The sequence below is a fragment of the Cladophialophora bantiana genome (genome assembly GCF_000835475.1).
Source record: "Cladophialophora bantiana CBS 173.52 unplaced genomic scaffold supercont1.16, whole genome shotgun sequence".
NCBI lineage: Eukaryota > Fungi > Ascomycota > Eurotiomycetes > Chaetothyriales > Herpotrichiellaceae > Cladophialophora > Cladophialophora bantiana.
Window position 1 is genome coordinate 686,503 of NW_015971590.1, and position 18,538 is coordinate 705,040.

General features: G+C 51.8%; 4 protein-coding genes across 4 annotated transcripts; 3 read left to right on the plus strand and 1 right to left on the minus strand.

Moving 5' to 3' along the window:
* Window positions 1–2,858: 2,858 nt before the first annotated feature.
* Window positions 2,859–4,159, minus strand: Z519_09838 (uncharacterized protein; the record flags this gene model as incomplete). Its single annotated transcript, XM_016767559.1, has 2 exons — window positions 2,859–3,449; window positions 3,707–4,159. 2 exons carry the CDS (start codon window positions 4,157–4,159, stop codon window positions 2,859–2,861), a joined length of 1,044 nt encoding a protein of 347 aa, XP_016616351.1.
* A 454-nt stretch (window positions 4,160–4,613) lies between these two features.
* Z519_09839 (uncharacterized protein) lies at window positions 4,614–11,534 on the plus strand (the record flags this gene model as incomplete). The annotated part of the gene is made up of 1 exon (XM_016767560.1): window positions 4,614–11,534. The coding sequence occupies one exon, from the start codon at window positions 4,614–4,616 to the stop codon at window positions 11,532–11,534; it is 6,921 nt and encodes a 2,306-aa protein (XP_016616352.1).
* Window positions 11,535–12,149: 615 nt separating this feature from the next.
* On the plus strand, window positions 12,150–15,182 carry Z519_09840 (uncharacterized protein; the record flags this gene model as incomplete). The annotated part of the gene is made up of 2 exons (XM_016767561.1): window positions 12,150–14,487; window positions 14,539–15,182. 2 exons carry the CDS (start codon window positions 12,150–12,152, stop codon window positions 15,180–15,182), a joined length of 2,982 nt encoding a protein of 993 aa, XP_016616353.1.
* A 789-nt stretch (window positions 15,183–15,971) lies between these two features.
* On the plus strand, window positions 15,972–17,851 carry Z519_09841 (uncharacterized protein; the record flags this gene model as incomplete). The annotated part of the gene is made up of 6 exons (XM_016767562.1): window positions 15,972–16,252; window positions 16,314–16,445; window positions 16,536–16,784; window positions 16,843–16,918; window positions 16,973–17,568; window positions 17,623–17,851. 6 exons carry the CDS (start codon window positions 15,972–15,974, stop codon window positions 17,849–17,851), a joined length of 1,563 nt encoding a protein of 520 aa, XP_016616354.1.
* Between the last annotated feature and the right edge of the window lie 687 nt (window positions 17,852–18,538).

Below are 18,538 nucleotides of genomic sequence, written 5' to 3' on the forward strand. Positions count from 1 at the left end.
GGGAGGAGTGATTACGGCCTGAAGGCGGAGGAGTAGATCTGGTTACAAGAAGAAGGAAGGTGGTGAAGGGGGATCGCGAGGGAATGGGTGGAAGACGGTGAAGTTGCAAGAATAAATTCATCTTAGGAGCTGGTGAGGCAGAAATTCAATGCTCTGGTTGAACTGATTGCTTGGTGTCTACTTCGTTTGCTCTCATGTGCTTGTCACTTCGCTTCGTTTCTGAGATGATTTAGTCGCAGTCAAAGAAAGGCTTTCCACAGTTCATTCTTACAGTATTGCCCTCTACCCCTTCCGCTGCCGACGTCTCCATTCTTCGAGTTTGTCGCGAAAATCCCCAGAGAAATCACCATGTCGTTGAGCCCCGTCATCTGCCAGGACTTAATACTGTGCTTTGTCCTTTAGAAAGATGTGCGCCTCCACAGATGGCAGAACGGGCTCGGCCTCAACCACTGTCCCCAAAGTCACTCCGATGCGCTCTGCCTCCAAAAAGTACCGCACGGAAACTGGAGAGCCACAGGACTTGCAGAAACCACGCTCGGCGATGTCACTCGCCGACCAGATGTCCGGCTTCTGTGTCCATTCCACCGCTGAAGCTGGGAAGCCCACGAAACCCAGGAAAGGTCAACCTGACACGCGTTGGCACGTGATGCAGTGACAGGCGGTCACGGCAAGAGGTTGACTTTTAGTCTCATACCGGACACGTCCACAAGCACAGCTGCCTTTGATCATGTTGAAGGGACTGGGGGATGCGGGTCTGGAAAATCAAAATACCTGGGCATGTTCAACACAGGACAGTCGATGGTTCAGATCATCGTTTGCCGCCGAGCCGCTTACCCAACAAAGCAGCGCCGTAGGAACTATGACGGTTTGGTCTTAGCAGGTTTTGTTGTTTTGCTTCCCAACCACTTAAAATCCCTGGGGTTTCATCTTTACATACTCTCACTGCACGGCCTCTTATTCTTATTTTGCAGATTGACGCAGATCATGAAGACAATTGGAAAACCCTCCGTCGGGATACTGGACGCGGCTACAAAGATGGAGGTAAGGAATCTCTTCATAAGCAGCATGGCAACTTTATGCTGGCATTTTGAGGTCACTGCTCGAATGAGGCAGGAATTGGATTTCCAGAAAACAAAGGCGAGATCCCGCCATAATGGTTCAAGAATATTCGACAGAAAGCAAGAAACAACTGTCAGTTTGCTTCTAGGACATCGTGCCGACTCAGAAGTGTCAATGGCGTACAGGGCGGAGCAAAGAAAAGAAGAAAGGCCAGATTTGTCAGACTCTTTGAGGAAGGTTGAGTACACGAAGCATCTCGCTGCTGAACGCTGGCTGAAGGAGCAAAGCAGGAGACTGATACGGTGGTAGAATTGATCCTGTCAAAGTCGATGACCCTTCTACTATGTTCTAACTAACGCTCGACGCTTTCATTGACTGCGAGTTGTCGACAATAAGTCATTGCTCCAAATGTGCAGAGACCTACAACACATATGCACCGAATACCATCACCCAGGCGTCCTCTTGCTAAATTATGCAAGCACGTGTATATCCTCTGTATGTCTCAGGAGGGCCATTCAGCATATTGTGCCTCCTCGAAAACCAATCTTGTCCAAAGGTCGGCTATTTCGTGGCCCGTTAAAGATCTGTCAACAAGAAATCCGTTAGTGTATATAGAGGTTGTGACCGGGAGTCGATTCGTACGGTTAAAAAGCCAGAGCCAGCAGGACAAAGTCCGAGTGCTATCTTTATTGTCGCGCTTCTCTATTTCCCGAAATAAGGCCACGACCACCGTCTCCAGAGCTCGTTTGCGTTAGCCCCTGCTGCCAGGCCGATTGGTTGTCGTAAAAGACCCCTCTAGCATCGCGATCGTCTGACTGCCGGCTTCTGTTAATCAATCTCCGAACAAGGAAAAATGCTGTGAGGCACATTGTGTCCGGGCGTGACAAGGAGGATGCGATGCTTCCGATCCTCGGCTGCGATTGAACAGGAAATAAATTGAGCCTTTTCAACAGTGTACATTGAGTGAGTGGCCGTGAAATAGCTGCTCGGTGAACTGAGAACCAGCGTCCTATGCCCCAACTCTTATACAAGATGGTCCAACTGCGTTATCCCATGACTTATCTCGCGGATGACGAGGCAGACGAGGCACCTTACCAGGGAGGCATTGCCCTCAATGAATAAGTACCCCCGAGGTGCGCCCAAGACAGAAGTTGGTATGGATTAGTGATTTGGCGAATTAGTGGCTCTGGTGGTACAATCCGACAGACGATACAAGACATAAAATGAGATTGCTGATTGCCTGTTGTGGAAGTCGATTCGAGGTTGGGCCCAGCAGCATGGATCGCCGTATCCGCCGTTTCGAATCGTGTTCCTGACGCGGATGGAACCATGCCGTCAATGTGAGAGTCCCAATGGGGTCAAATCTACGAGCCACTCATTTAATGGAGCACTCAGCGCACAGATACCAGAACTGCATTGGACCTGTGCTCTATGACAGCGTGCGAGACTGTGTCTTTTGCAGCAGCAGCTCCTTCAGCTCCGCCTTAATATTGGCCGCGGATCCTTGCAATCTCACCAGTGAATAGCAGTCGGGAAGGAGGTTTGAAGAAGGCTACTGATATGGCAATTTGTAATCATGGAAGCAAGCGTGGAATGATTGATTGGCCTCCCTCATTCAGATACTTGTTCGATGGCATGGTGTAATTTGTCTGGAGCAGCAGAGAGTGCTGAAAGGCTTTGTATTTTCATTCTCCACAGACCGAACATGTCTATATACGAATATGGCAGATCTCGTGAGGGTACTTGAAAGACTCAACCGCTTCGAGCTGCCTGGTAATAGATGAGCGAAGTCGACCGGTCTATTCTGTGACTTTTGCGGCATGTCGTTTGATGAGCCCAAGGAGCAGGGCTTCGCTTTCCACACAGCTGGGAATTTCGTCCATAATTCCATGCATAGTAGGTTTCCATCCCAGCAGTTTCTTTCCTCGACCGGATACTCCCCTTGAATTGGTCCCGATCAGTAGCCTTGCATGCGGTAGATATCTTTCGGCTTCCATAGGACTCAGGCTCTCAACAGTTGCATCTGGCAGGAGTCCTTCTTTGTGTGCGGCCTTCGCGATCTCTTGGATTACGTCTCCCCAGACAAACGGACCATTCTCAGCTAAATAGTAGCCCTGATCATTCCACGTCGCCGGTGAACCCCCATTGACAGCAGCCTCACCAATGAGAAGAAAAAGATTAGACAAGTCGCGAATATGGACTTGATGCCAGATGTTTTCCCCCTTTCCGACTTTGAAGGCCTTCCCACGCTTCAGAAAGCTAGCCGTCGCCTTGTACAATTGGTCGGAACGTGTGTTGTCTGGACCCCGACCGTGACCCCAGATTGTTGGAGGGCATACAATTGCCGTCTTGACCTTGTCTGACGAGGTTGCCAAGACAATTTTATCGACCTGCAGTTATGGTAAAAAATTGGATCAGTAGAGTGACCTAGAAGTGCTCACTGAAAGCGGATAAGGAGAGTTCATATGACCGTGGAGTGTCTGCTTCGCGAAAGTGCACAGATGCGGTACTATGGCGGCTCTTCGAGGTAGGCTCTTCGAGGTAAATATCGAAGGATCCGCGGTGAGTCTTGCTGCTTGATTTACAGCGCTCTTTCCACCAATGTAGGACATTGCCCAAAAAAAAACAGCGTGTGCAGAGTACTTACGTTCCTGTGGGCAGCTTGGTCGGGATGAGACATCAATTCGTTCACATTGTCCCAGTCGTCGTAGACCTTGTTGAGCCTGTTTCCAAAGTCGGCAAGATCAATTGTTTCCCAACCTAGAATTAGTGTCCCGGACGTGTGTATCCAGTAACCAGGACCTTCGCTATTTCGCCGAGCAAGACCTTTGGCGATGGCGCGCGCCGATGGCTCATGGTCGCAATTGGCAAAATGATAGACTATGTCGGTGTTGGCGGCCTCCTCCTCTATCAGGTCCACCGCGTCCAGATCTCCGTAGACTAGTCTCACTTTTGGATAGGCAGCAGCAATTTTGGCGCCTTTGTCGCTGTTCCGAACCATGCAAGTGAGTTCCCAGTCTGGGTGTTTTTGCGAGATCAGATAGAGGCCGTCGCCACCTATATAACCTGTAGCTCCTGTAAGAAAGACCTTTGGTGCCATGGTTGGTTATGCTTGGGTTGGGAAGGGGGTAGAATCATTTTCAAAAGGAGAATGAGGAGAAACTTGAACTAGGTGTGATGATGGGGTTGTCACCAGGCTGTGACGTCGAGCCGTTTTCGAGATTGATAAGTGCCATTTTGTGCGAACCGCCTCACCGTAATATCGCGCTTTTCCGCAAACGTACTTCTTTTGAACTGTCCCTCTTTTGACGCATGAAGGGCAACACAACCACCATCGCCTCGACCACCAACACGACGATCCCTCTCTGCCAATAAACTCCCAGCTTGCCGACATCGCATTTATATGCGGACTCTGGATTAGCCAGTACAGCTTGTCGAATCAGATCGGATCGCTCCCTGTTGGACCGGATGTCGCAGCCTCCCTCATGAACCCTCGAGGACAACTCTTTCGAAGATAGCCTTACTGGGGCCGCAGTTCTTGACGACTGGACGTGATGCCTCTGCCAGTTGGCTCTAAGAGGAAGCGACCAGAGCGTACATACTCAGATGATCAACCACACTCTCGTCCTTCGCCTCATCGACCGGGAAATCTCAGCCTCGCTCAGTCGACGCCACATCACACGTCAGGAAATGATCGCGACTACGGCCAACTGCGTGGAAGAGGTGGTCGGCGATCAAGCAGAGGAGGTCGAGGCGTTAACCTTGCGTCTAGCCCACTCAACCCCCCGGCAGACAAGCCTCCTACCGCCACGAAGACACCAATAACTGAACCAGAGTCCAGCATACCAAATGGCACTATGTCTACAGCTCAGCAAAACCCTCCTAACATTCCTGTCTTATCCAGTCCTCCGCCGGAACCTCAGCCCTACAATTACACCTACTTGACAAGCGCAGTCTGTGAGTCATGGCAGACTGGGAGTAGAGAAGATGTCTTACGGCAAGGCCTGGAAGGCATGCAGGAAGAGGACGGGACACAACTAACCGTGTTGATGCAAGAGATTGTTCAGACGGTCGTCTTTGGCAGGCTTGGTCCGACAGAAGCAGGTGATCTGGTGAAACAAATGCTTGGTAGCGAGATTCCTGAAGAAGACAACCAGTCGATACCACATCCTACAGCCTTGCAAGCCGCCCTCTTGGATTCTATATCCGTTGTCTTCGAGAGCAATCCTACGATACCGCTGGACCGCCTCTCTACATTTGTCCTTGCGACCGGAATATCTCATGAGTTGCTACGACATGAACTGGACGCGCCTTTACTCGAAAAGCTGGATCTGATCAGGAATACATTTAATCGCATGGGTATCAGAAAACAGACAAATCTTCTCTACAGACAAGCAAACTTCAATCTCATGCGGGAGGAATCCGAAGGCTTCGCGAAGTTGATGACTGAACTGTTCACTACCAGCAGCAGCGAGCCGCCGACTGCAGAAATTGTCGAGGACACGGTCGAAAAGGTCAAGGCTATGATCGGTGCATTTGATCTGGATGTCGGTCGAAGTCTGGACGTTGTTCTCGACGTATTTAGCGCGGTCCTTGTCAAACAGTGTCGATTCTTCGTCAAATTCCTTCGCTCGAGTCCGTGGTGGCCTCGGTCATCGACTTCAGTCAAGAAAAATTCAACTCTGACAGGACTTCCAAAGTGGGCCTTCCCCGGCTCCCCTGATTGGCACCTCACAGACGAACAAAAGCAGATTGTAGCAGAAGAGACTCGGGCCCGCGACGAGGCTTTTTGGCCTCTGGCCCGAGAACGAGGGCTCGAAGCTTTCTATCTTCTTGGGAGATCACAAGTGCCACGGGACAATCTGGAACGAGCATCATCCTCGGGAGATGATCTTCTCACTCAGTGGATTCGAGAGACTGCTACCTTACCGCCTTCGGGCAATCGCGACGCGGCACAGCTTCTGGGATTCAAACTCCGTTTCTATTCATCATCACCGGCACGTGATGAAACAGATGTCCTACCCGATAACCTCATCTACCTTTCTGCTCTCCTCATCAAGATCGGATTCGTCTCGCTTAAGGATCTGTACCCACATATCTGGCGGACTGATGATGCGATGGAAGAACTCAAAGAGCAAAAGACCCGAGAAAAGCAAGAGCGAGAAAGGGCTGCAAGGCCAGGAGCAGGCGCCAGGAATGCCCTTACATCTGCGGGGGCGCTGATAGACGACACCTTACCTGCGCCACCTCGTCTGAAAGAGTCAAACACACGTGCCAACACCCCATCCAAAGAACCAGAGGCAGAGAAGGTAGTTCCGAAAGAGCATGAACCTGCCGACCAGAAAGTTCTACTACTCAAGAGCTTGCTCGCCATTGGGGCGCTTCCAGAAGCGCTCTTCATTCTCGGTCGCTTCCCTTGGCTGATGACCCTCATTCCTGATCTTCCAGAGTATGTCTACCGTATACTGCATCACTCTTTGGGCAAGGTGTATGGGGAAGCTCAGCCGCTGCAAGACCGTCCGAGTCTCCGGAGCCAAAAGCCGAGTTATGAAACCGATCTGCCCGGCGTGCCCAAAGGACAAGTCAAAGTTGTCGAAACCATTGAAAGAAAGGTGCTTCGATGGGCTCAACTAGACAAAAACGACAGCCCTGACGGCACTGATTATCGTTTTTACTGGGATGAGTGGAGCGACAATATTCCGATATGTCAAACCGTCGAAGATGTCTTTACACTATGCGATACCCTGCTGCCTCTTGTTGGTGTCAAAATCGGACAAGATCCAGGCCTTCTTCTCAAGTTTGCTCGAATCGGAAAGCACAATCTACAAGCCGACAAAAGCGAGTCTAATCGATCGCGATGGCTGGATCTAGTCAAACGCACCCTCCTACCATCCTTGAGTTTGACGAAATCAAATGCCGGTGCGGTCAACGAAGTCTTCGAGCTGGTCAACACTTTCCCAGTAAACGTCCGCTATCTGATGTATCTCGAATGGTCATCTGGACGGACGTCTCGCAACCCCGACATCAAAGCAGCATTCGATCAAGCGAGGGCGGAGACAAAAGATATCCTAAAACGTATATCTAACACTAACGTACGACCGATGGCGCGGGCGTTGGCCAAAATTGCATTTGCGAACCCACATATCGTGATCACCACTGCACTTACTCAGATCGAAGTGTACGACAGCATCGCAGAGGTATTCGTCGAAGGCGCACGATATTTCACTGATCTAGGATATGATGTTCTCACTTGGGCAATTGTAGGCTCAATGGCAAGGACCGGAAGGAACCGGACCCAGGAAGGCGGGATATTTGCGAGCCGTTGGCTTTCAGCGCTTGCAGTATTCGCTGGCAAGATTTACAAGCGATACGGCATGATGAAGCCTGGGCCAATATTACAATACGTTGCCGAACAACTTGAGCATGGCAACACAATGGATCTCAAGATGCTAGAACAGATTGTACTCTCCATGGCTGGAATTGCGACTGACACGAGCTACAACGATGCACAGTTACAAGCAATGGGAGGAGGACCACTCTTACAGTCGCAGACTATCCTTCAACTGCTTGATCGACGCCATGACTCTAAGAAGACCTCCGAGAGATTGATGAAGTCGCTACAAGATACCAATCTAGCTGCGAAATTCCTAATTTCAATGGCGCAACAACGACAAGCTTGTGTCTTTGAAGAAGGACAAATACCTCTTAAAGCGATCGGCAACACATACGACGAGGTCCACCGAGTGATGGTGCAGTATCTGGATCTTCTGAGAACAAACTTGCCGCCAGAAGAGTTCAGGGCTACAATTCCTGACGTGGTTAGTCTGCTCATTGACTATGAGATTCGTCCTGAAATCGCATTCTGGATCAGCCGGCCTCTCATTGCCAGGCAAATGCAGGAGTACGACAAAGAAAACGCAAAAGATCAGCGAGTGGAGGAAGTCAAAGAGGTCAACGGTGATGTAGAAATGTCAGACCAAATCAATGCCAGTTCAGAGGAGGATGGAGAGGCTATTGAAGCAGAAAATCTTATCAACGACTCACCAGCTGCAAGCGACACTATGGGTTCAGCGCTGGAACTCGACGCCAGTAAGACCCTGGGGCCATCAGGTTCAGCGACAGATGATTGCTGGCATCCTGTCATGAAGGAGCTAATGGATGCCATCCAGCCATACTTGTCCGAAGAGATTGTGGACATCATCGGGACTGGATTCTATGCAACCTTCTGGCAGTTGTCATTATACGATATCACTATCCCTGGCAAATCGTACGAAGATGAACTCTCGAGACAGCATAAAAAGATCGCTGCGATCTCGGCAGACAGAACAGACGTCAGTGTCTCTGGAACAAAGAAGAAGGACCTCGCGAAGAAGGAGATACAAGATCTCATCGACAAGCTGCTCGCGGAAAATAAAGAACATCTGAAAGCTTTCGCGGAGAGTAAAGCCCGACTACAGCGCGAAAAAGAGCAGTGGTTCCTCGGCAAAGCCAGAATGGACAAGCCCTTGAACACAACACTTATTGAGCATTGCTTTTTACCCCGGATGCTATCATCCCCACTGGATGCCTATTTCTGTTTCAAGTTTGTCAAATTCCTCCACGGAGCCGGAACTCCAAATTTCAGGACGCTTGGCTTTTACGACCTTTTCTTCAAGCCATCCCGACTCATCTCGCTGATATTCATGTGCACCTCGAAAGAGGCCGACAATCTTGGAAAATTCCTCAACGAGGTGCTGAAAGATCTTGCTCGCTGGCATGGTTCTAAAGCAACATACGAACGGGAAGGCTGGGGTATTAAGAAGAATCTGCCCGGGTTTGCTATGAAAGTTGAAGCTGGAAAAGTCGTTAACTTGTTGGATTTCGAAAGTTTTCAAAGAGTGCTCTACAAATGGCATGGGAATCTGCACACGGCCCTTCAGAAGTGCCTTACGTCCCCGGAGTACATGCACGTCCGAAACGCGATTTCTGTCCTACGCGCGATCTCAGGCGTCTACCCAGCCGTCAATTGGCACGGTGCTGTGTTGCAAAAGGCAGTTGATAAACTCCGCGAATCCGACAAAGAAGATCTCAAGGTTTCTTCTCAAGCGCTACTTGGCGCTTTGCATAGGCGGGAGAAGTTGTGGGTGGGTCTGGAAACTTTCCGCAAAGGACCAGAAAAAAGCGGCGAGCATGAGCGCGATCTCCTCCAAACAAAGATTTCCCCGTCGCAAGGTACTCGAGCTGAAAGTGTGATGACAACCAAAAAGGAAGAAGGAGCCGAAGTCAAGGATGCGGTAATGACAGATGCGCCATCGAAGACTGAAGCTAGACCTGTGTCTGAAAAGAACGATGGCGAAGGATCTAGTATGCCTGCGAAGTCCCAACCTGCTAGCGGGCCCGCTACACCGGCTTCTAGGACAAGTTCCAGACCAGGGAATGCCAATGGCGTTTCGGCACCATCTCGACAGGGTACCGAGCCATTAGCAATTCCTAAAAGAGAATCGAGGCCCCCTCGTGCAGAAACCTCCAAGCCACACGAGCTTCCTAGACGGCTCACACCTCCTCCGTCACGGCCTCCTGCGAGCTTGCCGAACCGTCCAGAGCCAGTGGATTCTCGGAATGGCCATCGAGATAGTCCGCGTTTGTCCAGTCGATTGGACGTCGACACTCCAAGACTGCCGCCCGACGTTCGAACAGGTCATAATAGAGATGTAAGGCCAGGATACCGAGGACTAGAACGACCAGACAGACCTGAATCGGGGTTCGACGACTTCGATCGACATTCTCGGAGGTACGAGCGCCCTGAAGGCCCAGGCCATGGCACCCGGGAGGATCGTGGATATGGTCGAGAGCACGACAGAAGAACTCCATATGATCGACTTCCTCCGCATGAGCGGGATCGTCCAGCTATTCGCCCTTCCCCAGCGGAACGTGAGCGGGAGGGTCGTGAGCCAGCTCTAAGATCAAAACCTCCAGTTCCAGAACTTTCAAGACCAGATTCGCAACCCCCCCAGAAAAAGGAGAATCCCGCGGAGCCTCCCCAATCGATAGTCAATCCAGCCCGCGCGTCGTTGATGGAGATTGGGGGTGACCGAAGATCGCTTCCAGCGTCGAGGGGCCAGGGGCAAGAGAAACCGTCAAGATCATCCCGGCCGAACTCTCCACGGAGAGAAGACGATCGGCGGCCACATCTCCGTCGCGATGCCGATGATCGACCCAAACCAGAAGCTCCCTCCACACGCCAGTCCTCATATACGCCTTCACCTTTAGAATCAGGAGCTCCCAGTTCTCGTTCTAGTGGACCAAGTTCGTATAAGAGAGAGCCGCGAGACCTTAGACAGCCCCCGCCAGTCGACTTGCAGCACGGTAGGCTGGAGCAGGAAGTGACGCAGCAACCAGCGATCTCGCAAAGCTCGGATCGTCTTCCAGAGTCTGACGTGCCGTCTGGCCCTCGTGGCAGACCGGCGTCAGGAGGCGGGCAGAGGCTGAGAGCTCCTCCGCTCAATACCCAAATGCCGCCATCGCCGAATGCGGATCGACCAACTCCCACTGGACCTTCCAGACGACATGGACGCACTAGTTCCTACGCCGAGCCTTCATCTGCGCCTTCCACTCCCGCTGCAGATGCGGCAGGTGTTCATCCCTCTCGCCTCAGCCAGATCGATTCGGCAGCTTCGGATATGCCGCGCTCGACTCAGGCCACACAACCCCCGCCGCAGACTCAACCTCCGGCAGGCCCTAGAGGAAGTGCTCCTCCTGGAGCTCCGTCCGGGCCGTCGCCTACAAGTAGAGGCCCGCCATCCGGCCCACAGGCTGGTGACGGGAGCATGCGTGGAGGGCGAAACAACCGTAATCCACTCACCGCTGTCAACAACACCCTTGCTCAAGCTGGCACTTTGATTCGTGGTCGAGGCAATATCAGGCAGAGTGGTGCTAGCTTTGGTCCCCATATGCCCCCTCCTCCACCGCCGCCTCCACCACCTGGTGGTCCTCCCACGAGCCACGGTCAAAGCCCCAATGGATACCCGCCACACGATCTGTTTGCATCTTCAAACCCAAACGAGGTGCCGGTGGGCAGCAGATCCTCTGCCTCGCGTCATGAAGGCAGCAGGGACCGCAGAAGCGAAGTCACCGATGAGCGAGGATCCGAAAGGAGACCATCACGGCATTCAAGTCGACATGATGAATCACGTGGAGATAGAGATCATCGGAATGAGCGAAATGGTCGAGATGGTAAGGAAGATCGGTATGGACCGAGTGAGTCTTCGAGGCGGGATGAAAGACCGAGCAGGAGAGAGAATCACCAGCCAGATGCCGAGGATCGGAGAACAGGATATTCAAGATCTGCACCTTCGAGAGATGAGACGCAGTCGTCTAGAAAACATGGTCGAGGGGAAGAACCAAGTACCTATGGGGCCCCTAGCCACGGAAGCGGTGGTGGGAGAGGAGGTTCAAGGGTTGTTAGCGAAAGCAAACGGGTCCGACGCGGCCTTTGAAAAGAGGAAAGAGAAATAAAAAGAAATTGGAGTGAGCAAGTGAAAGTCTGCTCGTGGCGAAGTCTGACAGCCAAGCTGGGTGGATGTAAAGTGTTGAATATGATGGACGAGAGTAGTCAATAGACAACTTGTGCCTTTAAGTCAGGTTAGTTTAGTTATTCTGCCGAATTCAAAATGTGTTATTACCGCACTGGAAAGAATGCTGTTCAATTGCTCGAAGCATAGGCGGCGTCTTGGGGAGACGATTGATTACTTCGTAGGCACATGCGAGCATACTGAGATCAGACGAGGCTTTCTCTTAGGTAAGCCGCTCAACAACATTTGGTGTGCGTTTAGATTGGAGCCGGAACTCTCCAAAAAAGTTGCCAGTGAACACGTCCTGCACGTCCCACTTCTAGCGGTATCAGGTATCACGCCTCTTGTCCAACTGCTGTTTGATGCCACTTGTCCTTCTCCTACTAAACCATTGTCTCCTATTGCAACCCTCACTTCGCTCTTTGACACTCTCGCTCGACCGTGTATAGAACTATTCAGATGCCAACCCGCCCCGTCTCACCACCACTATGAAGCGACGGCCGTCCATCCCCTAAAATTACTTCTGTTGATGCTTCAAAAATGGCAAGCTACGGTTCGCAGTATGGCAGTGGCCACGGTCAGCCATATCACACGAATCAAGATCCCAGATATGCAGATCCTCAAACCCAACAATATCCTCCGAGTTTCCAGCCATCCGTCAGCTCACAGCCAGGGTACCCTCAATATAGTGCAGACCTGAACGCTCAGCACGTTTTGGCCAACGCACAGCAGGTGCCCTACTCTGGACAGGCTGCAGGACATATACCTCAACAGCAAGATGCCACGAATGGCCTAACGGCACAAATGGGAGGACTAGACATGGTGGCCGCACCCACAAGGTCTCATCGAAAGAAGGAGAGACATGCCTATCATGACATAGGCTCGGCGCCGGCCACGGCACCCGGGGGCTCCCCAGCACCTGCAGGGTCGTTTGGAGTACCGCAGTTTTCAGGTGTAGGGTCACAAGGAGGGCCAGGGGCAGGACCGACGCAATCAGCGGAGAATGTATTTGTCAACCCAACCGACAAATTGCGCATGGGCGAGGAGGCTGTGGCCACACAAGGGCGAGTCAACCCAGAGCAAATCCCAAGCGTGGCAAGATCAAGAGACGCTGCAACACAATACTATCAAGTCAATATCTATCCAACCATGGAGAAGCATCTTCCACCTCCAGCGGCTATCCCCTTCGTGGCCCGCGACCAAGGAAATTCGTCGCCTAAATTTGCGCGGTTGACGGTCAACAACATACCTGCCACGGCCGAAGCTCTCGCATCGACTGGGCTGCCCCTGGGTCTCATCCTGCAGCCATTCGCCCCTCTTCAAGAAGGAGAACAGCCCATCCCTGTCCTAGATTTTGACGAGCTTGGCCCTCCTCGATGTCGAAGATGCAGGACATATGTCAATCCTTTCATGACCTTCAGGTCTGGTGGCAATAAGCTAGTGTGTAATATGTGCAGCTTCCCCAACGATGTTGCGCCAGAATACTTTGCCCCTACGGACGCTGCTGGTGTCAGAGTTGACCGGCTACAGCGGCCAGAGCTGATGATGGGTACTGTAGAGTTCTTAGTACCAAAGGAGTACTATACGAAGGAGCCTGTTCCTATGCGATGGTTATTCATGATTGACATCACCCAAGAAGCTATCAACAAAGGATTTCTCGGCGCCGTCTGTCAGGGCATTCTGGACGCACTCTATGGACGCGAGAGTGAAAGGCCTTCCGAGGAAGATGCAGGATTTGCCGGACTGCCGGCAGGGATTAAGATTGGCATTGTCACATACGACAAGGAGATTCAATTCTACAACCTTGCCCCTGGTCTAGACACTGCTCAGATGATGGTGGTGACAGATCTCGAAGATCCTTTCGTGCCTTTGGCGGACGGATTGTTTGTCGATCCACAAGAATCCAGGGATGTGGTTACGGCCCTTCTCAAAGCTATCCCTACAATGTTTTCCACAATCAAGCACCCTGAGCCGGCCTTGCTGCCCGCTCTCAATGCCGCACTCGCCGCACTGACTGCTACTGGCGGCAAAATTATATGTTCCTTATCAACTTTACCCACTTGGGGACCCGGGAGGCTGCATCTGAGAGACGACGGCAAGGGCCGGGACACCGATGCTGAACGCCGTCTATTTACTACCGAGCATCCCGGCTGGAAGAAGACCGCTGGAGCGATGGTGACCGCAGGTATCGGGGTGGATTTTTTCCTCGCCGCCGCTGGAGGAGGGTATATGGACATTGCGACAATAGGACACATGTCGCGATTGACGGGTGGTGAGACGTTCTTCTATCCCAATTTCATTGCTCCCCGAGATTCGCTCAAGCTGCGTCTTGAAATCGAGCACACGTTACGACGAGAGACAGGTTATCAGGCGTTGATGAAGGTGCGGTGCTCGAATGGTTTGCAGGTCGCTTCTTACTATGGCTCATTCCTCCAACATACCTTTGGAGCGGATCTTGAGATCGGGACCGTCGATGCCGACAAAGCAATTGGTGTCACCTTCTCTTACGACGGTAAACTTGATGCCAAGCTGGATGCCCATTTTCAGGCAGCTCTACTTTACACTTCTGCAACCGGTCAGAGGAGGGTCAGGTGCATTAATGTGGTGGCCGCCGTCAATGAAGGCGCCACCGATACCATGCGGACGGTTGATCAGGACGCGGTTGTCAACATCATTGCCAAAGAAGCTTCGTCCAGGATCTCCGAAAAGTCTCTGAAGGATATTCGCGCTAGCATCACGGAGAAAACGATCGATATCCTGGCCGGATACCGAAAGAATTTCTCTGGCTCACACCCTCCCGGGCAGCTCGTGCTTCCAGAGCACCTCAAAGAGCTTGCCATTTACACGCTCGGTTTAATCAAGACGCGGGCTTTCAAAGGTATCCTTCAACGACCACATTCTGACATCCCAATGCTAACATTTGATGCAGGAGGTGTTGAGCCTACCGATCGCAGGGTACACTCTGCTCGATTGATGAGATCTTCGGGGGTTACAGAGACCGCATTATATCTTTATCCTCGAATATACGCTCTCCACAACCTGAGTCCAGAAGATTGTTTCGCAAATGCCGAGACCATGCAACTAGTGGTCCCGCCTACTCTCCGGGCGTCATTCGCCAGGGTCGAGGAAGGGGGAGTGTATCTGGTAGACGACGGACAGATTGTGCTGATCTGGCTCCACGCTCAAGTATCGCCAAACCTGCTCGAGGATCTCTTCGGGGAAGGTAAAACTAACCTACAAGATCTCGATCCTATGACGAACGAGTTGCCGGTCTTGGAAACGCATCTGAATGCTCAAGTGCGGAACCTCTTGCAATACATGTCCACAGTCCGTGGGAGCAAGGCTACAAGCTTCACGCTGGCAAGGCAAGGATTGGATGGCTCGGAATTTGAATATGCTCGGATGCTAGTGGAAGATCGGAACAACGAGGCTCAAAGCTACGTTGACTGGCTTGTACATGTGCACCGGGCGATCCAGATGGAGCTGAGTGGGCAGAGAAAGAAGGAAGACACAGGGGATCATGAGGGTATTTTGAGTAACTTGACGGGACTGAAGGCGCCATACTGGACATGAGGATTGGGGTTTGATTCTGATGTGAACCATGCAGATATGCCGGGATGTTGAAATGAGGCTGTCGAGTGATCAGTAATGTTGTATTTTACCAAACACGACAAATAAGCGCTCTTGACATCGAGACATGGCGAGCCACATCTAACAATAGTTAATGCTTACCCAGTGTAGTACCAAGTGGACATCTCGGCATGGAGATAGACATGGAGATAGACATGGAGATAGATGCACACCGCTTCATAACCGGTACTTTCAATTGCGTTAATGCCTCCGTTGGGACTTTTGCCCATGCATATCACCGACTTGGGGAACTTATTGTCATCCTGCTGCATCTCGCTGCCACCGTGTTGTAGCACGCTGCTACTGTATGTAATAAGTACTACGGAGGACTGAACAATCCCTGGAGAGGCGCCTTTCATCCATCCACCGGGCCCCGCATTGTGCCGCTACAGCCGATTGTGATGGGGGTTTCCTCAAGAGGCAACCCACAATCCACAACCCAGTCGACAAACCTGCACGAAATCCCCAGCCTACATGATCGTCTGTCATCTCCACCTGACCGCTCCGCCTCGGTCGAAGACTACCTGAGGGGGGACTTGGCCATGATGGGAAGGCCGAACAAGAAGAATATATATCTAAAGAGCGCCACTCCAATGGACTTCTGTCTCCCATTTCCCGACGCCTCATTCAGCTGGCTTCGTCCCCAGCATGATGGGAGCCATACCTTAAACAAACCAGGCTTAATAGGCTACAGAATTCGCGAGGAGTCAATCTAGGAAAGTCAGCAGCACTATGGCGCTCGACGACAAGACCACTGACATTGAGCATATTGCTTCGAGCCTGTCTAGCCCTGGGGCAAGCTGCAATAGCTCCCAGGGTGACAGACGAGATGTTGAAAAGGCACTGTCAACGCTTGACGAGGGAGGTGGCACAACCGCCGCAGTGGAGACTACGACAGACGATTCAAATGTGGTTAATTGGGATGGGCCAAATGATCCAGAGAACCCATTGAATTGGCCTGCGCGGAGAAAGTGGACAAACGTTGCGCTACTGTCCTTTATTACCCTTTTGACGTGGGTGACCATGAGAATCCCTCCATGGAAACATGCATCTGCGATACTGACGGATATTCAGACCTTTTGGTTCGTCGATGTTTGCACCCGCTGTACCTCAAGTGATGAAAGACTTCCACTCCAACAGTGAAGATCTGGCATCGTTCTCGGTATCTGTCTACGTTCTTGGGTATGCCTTTGGTCCGCTCGTTATGTGGGTGCCTCCTCATCCCTACAAGGCCCTCGGACAGGCCTTGGTGTCGGCGGAAAGCCTGGTTAGAACTTTGGGCTAATATACGGGCAGAGCTCCGATGAGCGAGTTGTACGGGCGACTGCCGGTCTATCATACCAACACATTTCTCTTCATGGTCTTCACTTTCGCCTGTGGCAGGTCGACAAACTTGTCTATGCTGATTGTTTTCCGTTTTCTGGCTGGTCTTGTGGGTTGTTGTCCCTTGACCGTCGGATCTGGCTCCATAGCAGATACCTTCAGGCAAGACCAGCGCGGGAAGGTGATGAGTATTTGGACCTTTCCGATCCTGTTTGGACCGAGGTGTGTATGCCCCCGTGAGTATGCCACCCAGAGATCAATGTCACCAACAAATTAACAGTTTGGGTCCCATCGTGGGATCATATCTCTCGGAAGCGGCTGGATGGCAGTGGGATTTCTATCTTCTCACGATTTGTGTATGTGTCTGCGCCCATTGGTCGTCATTTCATCGGCGTGCTGACGGAAAGCAGACGGCAGCCATGTTCGCGGTGGCACTTATCATCCAAAAAGAAACCTACCCGCCCATTCTACTAGAGAGAAAAGCCAAACGACTCCGAAAGGAAACAGGCAACGACAAACTCCGATCGGCGCTTCAGTCTTCCAGAACAGCCTCACAATTGTTTCTGCTGAGCGTGATCCGCCCAACGAAAATGCTGTTTCTCTCACCAATCATATTTTGTCTCTCCCTATACATCGCGGTCGTGTATGGGTATCTTTATCTGTTGTTCACAACGATGACCTCAATCTTCCATGATCAATACGGCATCAGTGCAAGTGACGTTGGCCTTGTCTTTTTGGGCATCGGTCTCGGTCAATTTATCGGCCTGTTACTCTTCGGTGCATATTCTGATAAACTGCTGAAGAAGTTGGCCAAAGGTGGTGAGATGAAGCCCGAGTACCGGTTGCCATTGCTTTGGCCTGGCGCGATCGCCGTGCCTATTGGTCTTCTTGTGTACGGCTGGACTGCCCAGTACAAGGTGCATTGGATAGTTCCGATCCTGGGGACGGTTCTGCTTGGAGGAGGGATGGTCGGGACATTTATGTCATTGTCGATATATCTGGTCGAGTAGGCTTTCTTTCTTTCCGTCTGTGTTGAACAGAGTGACTGACTTTATCGCAGCGCGTACACACTGTATGCAGCCAGCGCGATGGCGGCCAACACGGTTCTTCGCAGCCTTGGGGGCGCATTTCTCCCTCTGGCGGGACCAGCCATGTACAACTCACTTGGGCTCGGATGGGGAAACAGCTTACTTGCATTCATTTCGTTGGGCATGTCACCGATGATATGGGTCTTCTTGAAGTACGGCGAGAGGATCAGGACCCATCCGAAGTTCCAGTTGAACCTCTGATGGCATTTTGGAGGACTTCTGTACAGCATAAATGCATGGCCAAAGGTATACACGAGTAGATTTTAAGACAAGTTCGGCCTATCGGAATGGGCGCCAGAACCTTCTGCCGGAGTCGCCGCGCAGCCTTGCGTCTTGCCTCTCACGTGCCGGCAGTGCCCCTTCAGGGGCTCGAAAAAGCTGCCCAAGGTCAGTTGTGCCGAGGCTCTAGCCCACGTTGCTATTGGTGCGTGATGATGCCACCGACCCCTCCACACAGTCCAGGTGGCTACCAAGTACAGTGTTGCAGTTGGTTGAACTGCGCAGGACTGCGGTGGCTTCCACCCTGCATCCATCCCAAACCCACTACCGAAACATCGAACTTTTCCACCAGCCTAAGTACTTGTACATACCTGGTCTCAGTTGTGTCCACCCTCGACGGCCTCCATTTTGACTCATAACAGTAGCAGCTTGACCAAGAGCTCCTGTGTCCATGGCTCTCACATAAGCTCGTGTCGACATTCTTCAACTACTACCCTCCGTATTTACCTCCCGCGCATGACAAAAAGTTGCTCGTTACTGTCGATTCGGGGTCTGGATGATCGCCATGGCGTACAGAGATACAAATACCAATGGCGAGGCTCAGCCTGCCTCTACTCACCTCCGTCAGTATCTCCCATACTTTCCCTTCTTCCTTGCCTGCCGCTTCTG